The sequence below is a fragment of the Trichomycterus rosablanca genome, chromosome 8, assembly GCF_030014385.1.
Source record: "Trichomycterus rosablanca isolate fTriRos1 chromosome 8, fTriRos1.hap1, whole genome shotgun sequence".
Lineage (NCBI taxonomy): Eukaryota > Metazoa > Chordata > Actinopteri > Siluriformes > Trichomycteridae > Trichomycterus > Trichomycterus rosablanca.
The window spans coordinates 23364777-23378308 of record NC_085995.1 but is presented as its reverse complement, the minus strand read 5'-3'; the positions used below and the strand labels follow the sequence as shown (position 1 = coordinate 23378308).

Below are 13532 nucleotides of genomic sequence, written 5' to 3'. Positions count from 1 at the left end.
TCGGAATTGAACCCAGGTGCTACCCACCGAGCCGTCTCCTATATTAAATATGTTATTTTCTATGAGTGTGATAGTGCCACAGCAACATGGTTTATGTGAGAAGTTTTGCATGTTCCCTGGGTCTGCCTGGGAGTGAGTAAATAAATGTGTTTTTGATGCTCTGTGATGCCCAGTGTTCCTAGTTGGCACCTGACCTGTCATGATCCTGAATTGTATAATATGGTTATATTTTGTAAAAGCATGGTGGCACAGCAAAGAGTGTGGGTGGTGCACAGCCCCTGGGTTCATGGTTTTTTTTTTTTCTGGGTGACACCAGACTTACTACAAACCTGAATATGATGAAGCAATTAGTAACTACTAGTGATTGATCAACATAAACACTAAACAATTATTATTACTGAAATACACTGGAATTACATGAATTGCAGGTCTTTACACAAACACTAATCCACATACCTAGGGGCAATTCATGCATTTTTTGAGAGGTGGAGTGCCCAGAGAAAATCAATGCGGACACAAAAAACTAGCAATTAAGTGTGTTTTTTTATATATAGCCACTATTAAAAATGTTTAGAGTTAGTTTTTACTTTTACTCAGGTGAGATATACTTTAAATCAAATTAGTGGGCTTCATGAGAAATGAGTGTAGATATTAGTGTCCTACACTAAATGTGTACCAAACCGATAAGTCATTAGCATAAGATCAAAAGATCAGGTTTTTATCACGGGTGCGTTTGTGAGCCCCCAACTCTGATTGGTTGTTTTTCACCTTGTACAGGGAGATTCACTCGAAAGAGGCCCTGTATTTTCCAATGTAACTCCCGTTTGGATGAAGCAATCTGAACCAAAAAAATACACTACACACCTTGACGTATGTGTAATCGATTGCATTACATGCAGTGTTGGAATTGATATCCATTTTCTGCCAGACACATTTTGACGCATTGCTTCATGTTCCGGCAAGCATATCGGGGGGAATAGCAGAAATTTTACGTTGAATGTTTTCCTTCAAATCTTCCACAGTTTGAGGCTTAAACGAATTGGGTGACCCAATAGGTTCACACCATGAAGATGCCATGCTTAATATTGTACACCACCGTCCTGATGATAAGTTGAGTGACTGAGTGAAGGGGTATGGGGTATGCACCCGAAAGTTGCAAACAAAAGTTAAACGTTGCTACGGCTGTCTGGTGCCTACCTTATTGCTCAGTGTTCATCCATATATGGTAACATGTACACAAAGACCAGTCCTTTACTTAGAGACCGTCCTTATGGCAGGTGTACACAGCTGTGAATTTTATCATAATAACCATGTAATGAATGTAAAAGCTGCCAAGTTAACCTTTTATCACATCTATAAAACCACCTTAACATAATATATGTAATAATAAAGAGAAGAAGAAAAATGCCTCTATTAGTAAATATACATATACAAATGTACAGTACAATTAAATTCTTTTGCGCATATCCCAGCTTGTTTTCGAGCTGGGGTCAGAGTACATTCAGCCATTGTACAGCGCCTCTGGGGCAGACAGGGTTAAGGGCCTTGCTCAAAGTACCCAATAGCGGCTGCATAGCAGAGCCTGGATTTGAACCAACAATTTTCCGATTGATAGTTCAAAGCTCCACCCACTAGGCTACCACTGTAATACGAAGGATTACACACTCTATCAAAAATTTTGAAAAACAAATTACATCACTTTTCTACATATTCACCTTTCGATGCATTTTTCCCAGCATCGTACCAACTTTTTAATGCCATCAGCAAAAAATATTTTGGTTGAGCGTGTAGCCACTGATGCACCACTGCTTTCACATTATCATCACATGAAAATCTTCTCCTCCTTAAATCTTCTTTGAGTGGTCCAAAAAGGTCCAAATCTGGACTATAAGCTCTCTCTCAGTCTCTCAAACACGACCAATTACTACTCCTCCCGCCCTCACCATTTCCAACCAAAATAGGGACAGTGGTAGCCTAGTGGGTAGAGCTTTGGGCTATCAACCGGAAGATTGGCGGTTCACATCCAGGCTCTGCTATGCAGCCACTGTTGGGTCCTTGAGCAAGGCCCTTAACCCTGTCTGCTCCAGGGGCGCCGTACGATGGCAGACCCTGCGCTCTGACCCCAGCTTCCAAACAAGCTGGGATATGCGAAGAAAGAGTTTCATTGTACTGTACATCTGTATATGTATATATGACAAATAAAGGATATCTTATCTTATAATATAAATTGCAGAAACCTTTTTAAGATCCATCGTATACACTAAAAGTAAATACACTCACAGCTTGTTTGCATGCTCATTGATTTACTTCTTGGCTTATTACAGGCTCATGAAAAAGTATTTTCTCTATTTTTGCATCCTCACACATTTTATTTTATACATGGGATAACAATGAGTAAGATTGAAAAATCTGTGACTTAGGACTTTGCTCAGGTGCTCAGTGCCAACCTAGTGGTGGGCTTGAATCAGCAACCTTCTGATTCAAAGTCCAGCACTCTAACCACTGAGCTATCACTGCCCTATAGGATTATAACGGAGTTAAGAATACAGTGTGATTGATTGAACATTTATAAATTATTTTGTCTGTGCTTTGGAGCAACAAAATGTTTTGAATTGAAAGGTTGGTTCCATATTTATTCCTTTGAGTCAGATTTAAAAGGTGTTTCCACTGCTGGAAATGTGAGGTGAAATACCTGCTAAACCTCACGAGCCGTTTCTTCACTTCCTCAGCTGAAGAAAATGCTGATGTGCAGGAATACACTGGAACCAGCTCACTCTTGACAGGATCGCTGGTTCACTCTCCTGTGTATAATATGTTAGGGTGTGTGTGTGTGTTACACATGAACCTACAGTGCTGACGTACACACATCATGTGCACACACAGCATGATGAAGTGAGAGTAAATTGAGGTCTTCTGTATAGCAGGAGATTTACTGCAGTTAGGAATGTTGTAAACTCTGCACGGCAATTCTCCAGCTCCCATCATTCATTGAGGCTTCGTGCACATAAAGCCACCAAGGAACGGACAGTTTTTTCCTTTTGAACATCGGCCTCACAGTTTAAGATCTCCACATTTTTATTATAGCTGCACAAGGCATTAAAAGCATTTAATAATACTTTTTTAATGTTGTATTGATATTGTATTTATCTACACCCAAACAAAATTAAGCATGATTGTTAGGAATGGATGGGCCATGCTAATCAGCTGTATTCAGTCTAGAAGGATATACCTATTATTTTTCGGCAAAGTCTTCAAACTCTGGCCTACAAATATCTCAGAACATACTATGAACCTCATGCACAATTTAGAGAGACATGTGTCCACTTTCCTTGTCCGGTTTACTTCCAACTAGCTACTGATATAACTTGCTACTGATCTCCTCCTTGTTTCAGTAATTTCTATTAGTTTTGTATGTAATGTGCTTTATATTCAGTTTTATTTGAGTGTATTTTATAGCATTCATTGTTGTAGATAGTGTTTTAATTGGTCGATTGTTCAGTTGTTGTTTTTATTCACTTAGCGGCGTTAGCTAGTCATTCTATCTAGCTAGGCAAGTTGGCTATAGGAAAAATCAAAAAGGCACAGTGAAAGTTATGAGGATTTTAATTTACTACATGGCAAACACTGTTTATTATCATAAGTGTGTTTTTTTTGTCCTGTCAGTGTCAAAAAATAATGTGCTAGTAGTAGTTAATGAAACAATGTTGGTGAATCTAGGAAACCTTTTAAGCTACTCACCCTCGTAATTGAAGCCTAGCTAGACACGTACAAGTATGAGTTTAGACATATACAGGAGATTTTTGACAGACCAGCTTTCTTTTTGTCTTTTCATCCATTTTGGGAAAGCGACCAGTTGTTGTTACTGTGGTGCCATAGTTTATCCACTTGTTGATGACTGTCTTCACTGTGTTCCATTTTTTGTGCATAATGCCTTGGAATATTTTATGTACGTCTGACTTATGCCTTTCAACAATGAGATCCTGTTGATGGTTTTTAAGCTTTTTGCAGACCAGGGCTTTTGATGAAAGATGCCACTAAGTACTATGGAAGAAAATGTATAATTTACACTGCACATAATCAGTTACTACTTAGGACATGTAAATATGCTTAGGGCATGATTACTGGTAGTTATATTCCAATATTCCAAGAATACTGCTACAATGCAATGTTACTGAAAAGTAGTGTACATGACAAGAAGTGCCTCAGTTACATTGTATGACCTATAAAACCATTCATCATCCAGTCTTTTTCATTCATCATCCAGTCTCTGAGCGATTTCATTAAGGGTTTTTCCACCCAAGTACATGTCAGGGAAATCCCACTAGAAGAACTGAACTTCATATGGGTTTGAATGTGATTGGTTAATTCCGTTAATTTGGTTAATTTAAGAGGGTGTGCACACTAAAGCAACCACATTTTTACTGGGTAATTGTCTGTACTAAACTATTTCAGTGTGTTTTTTAATTAATTTGCACAGATTATAGGTCACATTCAAGCTGGAAACTAATGTGAATTTTTCTCATCCTGGCCTGATTTTTATAAATCATTTGAACAGGGGTGTGTAGACTTTTTATACCCAGTAAATTGGCTGTTTGGCCAAGATGATTCCTTTTTTAACTCAACTCTCTTTCTTTGAAACAGGAAAACCTCCAAGGTCCAGATTAGCCGAGTAAGACTAGAGGATTCTGGGAACTACACATGCATGGCAGAGAACTCGCTGGGCAGGGAGAACGCCACCAGCTACATCAGCGTTCAAAGCAGTAAAAGCAGTAAGAACACGTTTTCTCTCACACTTCAAAATGATTTGACTGCTATTGATACTCAGGATTGCTTCTGTTGGACAGATGGATGAAGAATTAGTGTTGTACTAATAAAACAGTAATTGGAGTATTGTCCTTACTGGATACCATCAATGCACCTTGAATGTTACAGCATCAGACCTTTTGGATGGCCTCTAAGAAGTATGATGGCAGCTCAGGCACAAATATGTAGGCAAAAGACACAAATAGAAGCCTGGTCAGTGCTGGTCAGTGATGTCAGTGCTCAGGTAGACACTGGAGATGAATGAAGGAATAAAGGAGGAAAGAAGGTGTCTGCCAGAATCATGTCACACAGCGTTCTCATTCTATTTTTTAAGTTAATTTTGATGTTAAACTGGTGTGCTTTGCCAGAGACGTTCTGATCCCACACCCCTAACTGTCTCTCTGTGTAATATTGATGCAGCATAGTGGAACTTGTAGCCAGTAGTGTCAAAGCATCATAAAATCGGCATAAATGTTAATGCCAGCTATCTAGTCAGTTCAGACGAGCCCAAGCGTTAATTTTGGGAATGAGGGCAATGTGTGTGCATTTGCGCATGAATGTGTGATACTTGCTTTTCAAATACTGTAGTTTTATCATGTTTTATCATTTATTATTTTAGGAAACATACTTTTTAACTACAAGTCAGGGGCGCAGGTTTCAGTAAGTCAGGGAGCTTGCAAGCTTAAAGGCAGAACTGTAAAATCTAGCATGATTCCCCACAGTCTTACATCCAGAATCAACACTGGTTTGTGTGGTTTTGTTATTACAGTAATACTTTTTTATTTTTATGGGAAAGCATATAAAGGAGAACAAAGTAGTTCAGATTTTGTAATATTATTAAAAAGCTCAGGTCCGGAGAGTAATCTGATTAATCATATGTTCATGTAGGCAGCTTTGTTTGATTCTTTGATCCACTTAAGAATTTGATTCACATTATAATTAATCTGAATAAGATTTCTGCATTACTGCCCAGTCATTTCTTGCAGCGGCAGGTGTGAGGAAAGACCACAGGTTCTCGCCAGGCTGCTTTCCAACAAAGCCATTAGTATTACACTAACAACTTCATAAAAAGGTATTGGTGTGTTTACTGTACTGATATATACTACATAGTGCACTACTTAGATTATAGCAGGAAAATAAATTGTGCAACTTTAACCATAAAGATTATAAATTAAACATTTAAACACCTGAGACATTTAAGAGTGGTCTAGTTAGATAAGATAAGACAAGATAAGATAAGACAAGATAAGACAAGACAAGATAAGATAAGATAAGACAAGATAAGATAGCCTTTTATTATCCCACAAGGAGGAATTTGCAACATTATAGCAACTTTCTAGAATATAGAGATAAGTGTTTGTACATATATGAAAGAATTTAAATGTAAATATACTGTATATAAAAGGATGTTAAATATATTGCACTAAAGGTATTACACAAAGTTTAACAAATGTTGCACTGTTTTTTTAAGTACTTTATGTGCCTATCAAAAATTGTTTATTTAATTATAATTTTGAATGTTAGAATTTTTTTGGTTTGAAAAACCCTGGTCTAGTTGTAAACTAAAAAGCTTGAGATAATTGTGATTTGTTTACTACTGACTAAATTAGTTTTAACACTTGGTCCTGTACCCATGATTGATTCTGAACTCAAATGGGAAGGTCCATCACACGATCCACACAAACCCTAACTTAATTGTGCAAAAACTATTACAGTGGTACCTTGTAACTCAACGTCCGCTCAACTCGAAATATCTAAAACTGGGCGCCCTTTGTTGAGAATTTTGTAGCCTTAAACTCAACGTTTCCCTTAAACTTGACGTGTGCGAATGCCGCTTTGTTCAGCGCTCGGCTTGAGCGGTGCAGTAAAACCATCAAAGTGCGAATATGAGACGAAGCTGCATTTGTGAGGAATAAATGTCAAATTCACTCTGAAAGCATCCACATGTATCTGTGTTTAGCTGGATTTTTCTCCTGTTTCACTATTAAACTTGTGCTACAGCTCAGGGTGCTAAGAAATTGTGAGAATCAGCTTTTCCGAGAGTGTAAAATGCTTATCGTAAAAAAAGTGATTTAATGTATTAAAAGAATGACACAGGAACACTAAACCTCCCTTAATTATTACTGCTCATGAGTTCTCTTAGTACAGTTTTAGTACAATAAGTCATGTTAAGTTTTGTGCACTGCCACACTTCATAGAAAATAATGGCACAGCCAGCTCAAAAGCGATTTTGCCATTTCTCATGTGAATTACATAAAGAGCTTCCTATGGAATACGGTATTCCAAGGTCAGCATCTCCACGATAAAGAAGCATAAGAAAACAATAAAGAAGTGCAGGTTTATTGTATTTTTTTTGTTAAGTTTGAACTGTTTTTCAATTGTATTTGAGTGTTTTTTGTCAAAAACAACCCCATTATTTTACATAAGCCTAAAATGTGTGCAGTTCCACTGGACCATAGAACACATTAACAGGTTTCCCATACATCCTTATGGATACCTTGAAACTCAACGCCTTTTAAACTCAAAGCCATACCCAGAACCACTGTATTTCTTATAGTGTTCACATAATCAGATTAGTGTTTCTTCAATCTGCTTGTCAGTCGTTCTGGTAAAGTCATTTAGATAAAGCTGCACTTAATATGTATCAATTAGCCATCCTGTTTTATCAGAGAATATATATACAATATACTGTATATGTTCTTTGTGTTTTATTCTCTGATCACACTGTTTTGTTCCACAGCAGAGTAAACTTGAACCAGAAAGCAACTTACACATTCAGCCAATCACATTACTTCACTTGAAAGCAAATCATGTTCAAACACAGCAGGTTCAACACCCAAGCTTAGTTGGAGCAAACCACAATATTGATATTGATGATATTACAGATCTGTACCTAAGAGAACCATTAGTGCATCCAGACTCAAAAACATTTTTAAACATGCCCAAAAGTTTAGAATTTGTCTATTTGGACTTGGTAGTGAATCATGTAGTAAGCACTTTTTTTGGAACTTGTTTTGTACCTTATAGCTTTTGCTGGGAATTTTTTCACCCTTAAATAATTCATTTTCATTAAGGAGTGGTATTTTCTGCTACTTAGAGTTACAATATTTTTTAAATACTGATTACTCCTCTATAAACATTATTTTTTTCTTCTTCTTTGTTCTGTTCTTCCCTCATCACGCTACATGAATTTGTCCATGTACTTCGCTTTCTATTGTACTGCTCCTCATTTCTGTTTATCTCTTCCCACATCTGTCATCTTCTGTCAGCTGTCATTCCCCCTTTGTTTTATAGGTCTGTTCAAACCCTCTTATCTGCCCACTTCATTTTTTTCTTTTTCTTTTTGCTCGACACTATATCATCACCATGCTTCACGCTTCCGCTATTCTTCATGCTTTCAACATGCATCTCGATCTACTGTCATACTGCCTCTCTCAATCTGTTTATTCCATTAAATACCTGCTCTCTATTCTCACTTTGCTTTAGTGTTACTTAATTACTACATTTTCTATTATGTTTTACTAATGAAAAACCTGCTCATCAATATTTACAATTAATCAGAATCAAAATCTATTTATTTGCCAAGTACCAGCTGTATATGGAATTTCTCTTGGTGAAGGTGTCAACATATTTAGATCTAATAAAGTCATATAGAAAATAGTATGCCATATATAAACATAGAATATTGACATAAATAGACAGTACACTATCAAACTTTTAGTAGAAAAAATGGGCATTGAAGTGACTATTAAATATATATTTTAGGTAGTTAAGGTGCATAGGTGCGCTGACTACAAAAGGGAAAGTGTCATAAGTGGATACATATCTACAGTGTGTGTGATATTTGTTTGTTTGTTTATTAGGATTTTAACGTCATGTTTTACACTCTTTGGTTACATTCCTGACAGAAACGGTAGTTACTCATAACACAAGATTCTTCAGTTCACAAGTTTATATTGAACACAGTCATGGACAATTTTGTATCTCCAATTCACCTCACTTGCATGTCTTTGGGCTGTGGGAGGAAACCGGAGCACCCGGAGGAAACCCACGCAGAACTCCACACAGAATGGACCCGACCGCCCCACCTGGGGATCGAACCAAGGACCATCTTGCTGCGAGGTGACAGTGCTACCCAATTAGCCACTGTGCAGCCTGTGTGTGTGATAAAGTGCATGTTAAAAGCAGAGGGATGTGGGAATGGTCCTTGTTGAGAAGGGTGATAGCCTGGGTTAAAAAGCTGTTAAGGTGCCGTTTGGTCTGAGTCTTTAAAGCTCTCACTCTTGGCCTCCGCTGAGATGGAAGCCGCTGGAAAAGGCAATGACCAGGGTTTAAATAGCGTGTAAATGGCCGGCCAAAATCTTCCCTGCCCTCTTACTCTTACGAGTAAGACATTGTTCAATAAGGGTTTATGTCTGGGTTTTATGTGAGTCACTAAACAACATGAGACTTGCCCCGAAGTCGTTCCAGTGTGGTCTTGGCTGTATGCTTTGAGTTATTGTAATGTTAAAAGCTGAACTGTTACTGCAGTCTGACTTTGTATGTGCTCTGAATGAGATGGAATCAAGGATGTTTCTGTATTTAGCTGCTTTCATCTGTTTCTTAATTATTACCTCTTTACCTGTCTTTGCTAAGAATCACCCCGTAGCATGATGCTGCCACCACCATGTTTCACTGTAGCCAGGCTATGTGCATTGCCAGTTTTTCACCAGGCATAGTACTTGTTCTGCCCAAGTAAAAGAATGTTGCCATGTCGTCTTACATGCTGTTTAGCAACTTCAAGCAGGCTGTCATGTGTCTTTTACTCAACAGTCATCTATTCATCCAACCTTTCAACTAATGCCTAATTTATAGAGATGGATGTCCATCCAAAAAGCTCTCCACAGGACTTTGGAGCTAGTTTAGAGTGACCACTTGGTTCTTTCTCACCTTCCTGGACTGTTTGTCCTCTTGATGCCTTGTAAGTTTTGGGAGCTTATAGACCCAATTTTGTGCCTTTCCAAACTACATTCAATCAGTTAAGTTCGAGACACATCTCAAGGATCATTAAAACAAACGGGATGTACCTGGGCACAATTTGAAGGACCAGAGCAAAATGAATACTTTTGTGAATACGTGTTTTCAATAAGAAATATATTTTCACGACATCATTATGGCTGATTAAGTGTTTAATGTGATTAAGTGAGTGATGGTTAAAAATGGCATTTACATCCATGAAAAATTCAAATCTACAACATAAAATGCACAAAAATGTCAAGGGGTCTGAATACTTTCTGAATCCAGTGTATATGACACTGGTTTTGTATCTTTACCTTCAATATTCAAACCTAAGCATTCACACTCTCTGTCTCTTTGCTTGCAAACCCTAGCCTGGATTCTCCCAATTCTCATGTCCCTGATTAATTTTTCTTCTTGTACTGCTACCCATTTCTTTATCAGCAGTGCTCTAATATACGTTCCCCTCTCTTTAATGGTGCTGTGTTTTTCTATAATTAGATTGTGGGGTGGTCTGTACAGTCATTTCTTTTATCTATTTTTGTTGTTCCTTTCGATGTTGCACCTCTAATGTTTCATTATTGCTGTTGGCTGCGTTTTTTTCCCTCTTGTGCTACACATGCTTTAATTTAGTTAATGCATAAAGCATTGCTCTCTCTGCTACAGCCGCACTACTGTAGTCATACATCTCTGTGTTGCAGTCTCCAGAGCCTGCCTGATTTCAGGATGCGCCATAGACTGTGTGTGTGTGTGTGTGTGTGTGTGTGTGTGTGTGTGTGTGTGTGCTTGTCTTAGTGCCTGTGTGTGTGCATGCTTGTGTTTGTGTCTGTGTGTGTGTTTGCTGTGGTTTTATGTGGTTCAGTGTTTAACAGATCTACTCTTGTCTCAGTATTTTTTATATCTTTTCATCCAGCTCCTCAATTCCAGTGGCAGGGAGGGCATGCCAATTAATTTGCTAAATTAATTCTTTAAATTTAGGGTTGTGGTGGGTACCATTCACTGGGCGAAAGGTAGGAAACACCCTGGACCTTTCGTCAGTCCATCACAGGGCAAACACACACACACACCTAGGGCAATTTCAGTATCTCCAGTTAACCTGACTGCATGTCTTTGGACTGTGGGAGGAAACCGGAGCTCCTGGAGAAAACCCAGTCATGCTTTGATGAGTTTGGTGTTAAGGATCTTCAGTGGCTTGAAAGGAGCTTCAGTAGCTTAGTAAACTTAACACCTTTGGGATGAATTACAACATAGATTGTAATCTAGGCCTTTTTAATGACCTTTCCCGACCTCAAAAATGTTCTTTTCAATAAATGTGTTTGAATTTTTAGACACAATGAAAAGTCATGTGTAAAGCCTTGTTGAATTTGGGGGTCAGGGCTCCATATTAATACCTATGATTTTGGACAAAGAGTGGCACAGTGGCTCGGGGGGTAGCACTGTCACCTTACAGCAAGAAGATCCTGGGTTTGATTCCCAGGTGGAGCGGTCTGGGTCCTTTCTGTGTGGGGTTTGCATGTTCTCACTGTGTCTGAGTGGGTTTCCTCCCATAGACATGCATTCAAGTTATTTGGAGATGCTAAAAAGTCTCCCTGTGTGTGAGTGAGTGTGAATGTGTGCGTGTTTTTCCTGTGATGGACTGCTAACCTGTCTGGGGTGTTTTTTGTCTTTTACCCGGTGAATCGGATCCACCACGACCCTGAAAAGGATGAAGCAGTGATAAAACAGACAGTAAATGAATGAGTGAATGGTCATTTTTAGGTGTCAGCATACTTTTGGCTATACAGTGTATATCCCCCAGAGTGCATTCTTACTGATGAATCATGCACGTTTTAGTGTATGCCCAAGTGAATCCTTGAAATTGAGTTCCTTCACTGCAGGATTTAGTTCAGACAGCAACATCAGTGATCCAGTTTTCTTCATTAGAAATGGTTTTGATTATAAAAACTGCATTTCTTCAAAAGATCTGTGAAAAATCATTCTGAATTAAATTTAAGGATGACGTAGTTGTGACTTCATTACATATAATGAGAAAGTGCATAAGAGAGTTAAGGGAAGGGAAGACGAGTGATGCACAGACCAGGACGGCTTCTGTGGCCTCCTCCACTCTAAGGGGTAATAGGGGTCATTAATAATGTGAGCTCTGTTCTGCAGTTTAGTCTCTGCTAAAGGTTAAAACTGTGTGTGTGTGTGTGTGTGTGTGAGAGAGAGAGAGAGAGAGAGAGAGAGAGAGAGAGAGAGAGAGAGATGGCCAGAAATGGCTCTCAGTACTAATGAAGATAAACAGTGTCATTTTGGCACATTTTGCACTCTAGGAGTAGACGGCATTTTGGTCCATAACTGCGTGGATATACAGCTATAAGCTCCCAGGACAGAAGATGAGTTGCATGCACGGATAGTAGCGCCTCATCATTTAATATCAAAAGGTTGCTCACCTTGATTAATGCAGCATAAAACTGGATAGGAACTTGTATACAGACTCTGAACAGTGACATTCACAGAGTTGTGGAAAATTCTGGAATTGATCATGGAGGGGGGTTTACCAGATTTGGGAAGGTGGGTGTTTCCTTGCCATTCTTAAACATTCTTGCCATATCAGCAATCGATGGAAACACTGGCAGATCCTAACCTTACACTATGCTAGTAAGTGTAATATTCATCATTTTTACATCAGTATAATAGGCAGGACATTTTAAGCATATCTGAATATAAATTGTGGTTACAGCCTTGATCAAAGCCAGGGTTTGAAAGGTCTCTGTGTGTGTGTGTGTGTGTGTGTGTGTTTTGTTATGACTACACCCTCCCCGAAACAAGCCTATAGAGACCAGGTTTGAAAGTGACCTTGGGCATAGTTTTTAATGGATACTGGTAACTCAGCCATGAAAGTACTGGACTAGATATCTAAAGGTTGCCACTGTTGGGCTTTTGAGCAAGACCTGTAACCCTCAATTGCTTGGAATGTAATCAATCACAGTTGTAAGCTGCTTTGATTAAAAAGTGTCCTCCAAATACCTAAAATGTAATACAGTAGTACGTGATTTGGTGGTTATGATGCAGTGTGCTCAGTGTATCAACCAGTGCAGTAACCATGGTTCAAATTATGTGGGAATATGGGGTGGGGGATCTGAACCACCCAACTAATACTTGGACCCAAAAAAAAAAAAAAGTAAAAGCAATGGTTGGGGGGGTCGTTCCGCAAGCAAAACTTATAAACAAGCTGATGTTAGTATTGATTAATAAGCCATAAAAAACTAGACAGCTATTTACAATAGCATATAGTGCCTTTACTGACCTGCGTTATTGCAACCTTAATGAAGAGGTGACAAATATTGGGAGTGAAGCCAGGCAGACGGGACAAGAAATGGTATGGTTCACTTTAGGGGTGTCTGAAATTGTATTCTTCCAGGCATGAATATACATATATAACACCCCCGGAACTTGTCGGTTCAAAACTCAGCTTTGCCATCCAGCTGGGCTGGGCGGCTACATGAACAACGATTGACTTGTTGTTCGTAAGGTAGGATAAGTCAAGGAATAATGTGTTGATCAGGGTGTGGCGCTGCGTACACAAAGCTGATCCACATATGAACTCTCCTCGTGCAGGTAAAAAGATGCAGTCGGCTACTGTACACGTGTCAGAGGGGGCGTGTGTCAGTCTTGCTCTCCTCAATCGGGACGTGGGTCAGCTCCAGTGGAGAGGAAGCATAATGCAATTGGGTAAAAATTAGACGTGCTAA

General features: G+C 38.8%; 1 protein-coding gene across 1 annotated transcript in view; it reads left to right on the top strand.

The window, feature by feature from the left end:
• The window catches only part of nrg2b (neuregulin 2b), a 103463-nt gene that overhangs the window by 43775 nt on the left and 46156 nt on the right, over positions 1–13532 (top strand). The window contains exon 3 of the mRNA XM_062999947.1: positions 4642–4760. Within this exon, the coding sequence (XP_062856017.1) occupies positions 4642–4760 (119 nt within the window). The remainder of the gene's footprint in view (positions 1–4641; positions 4761–13532) is intronic.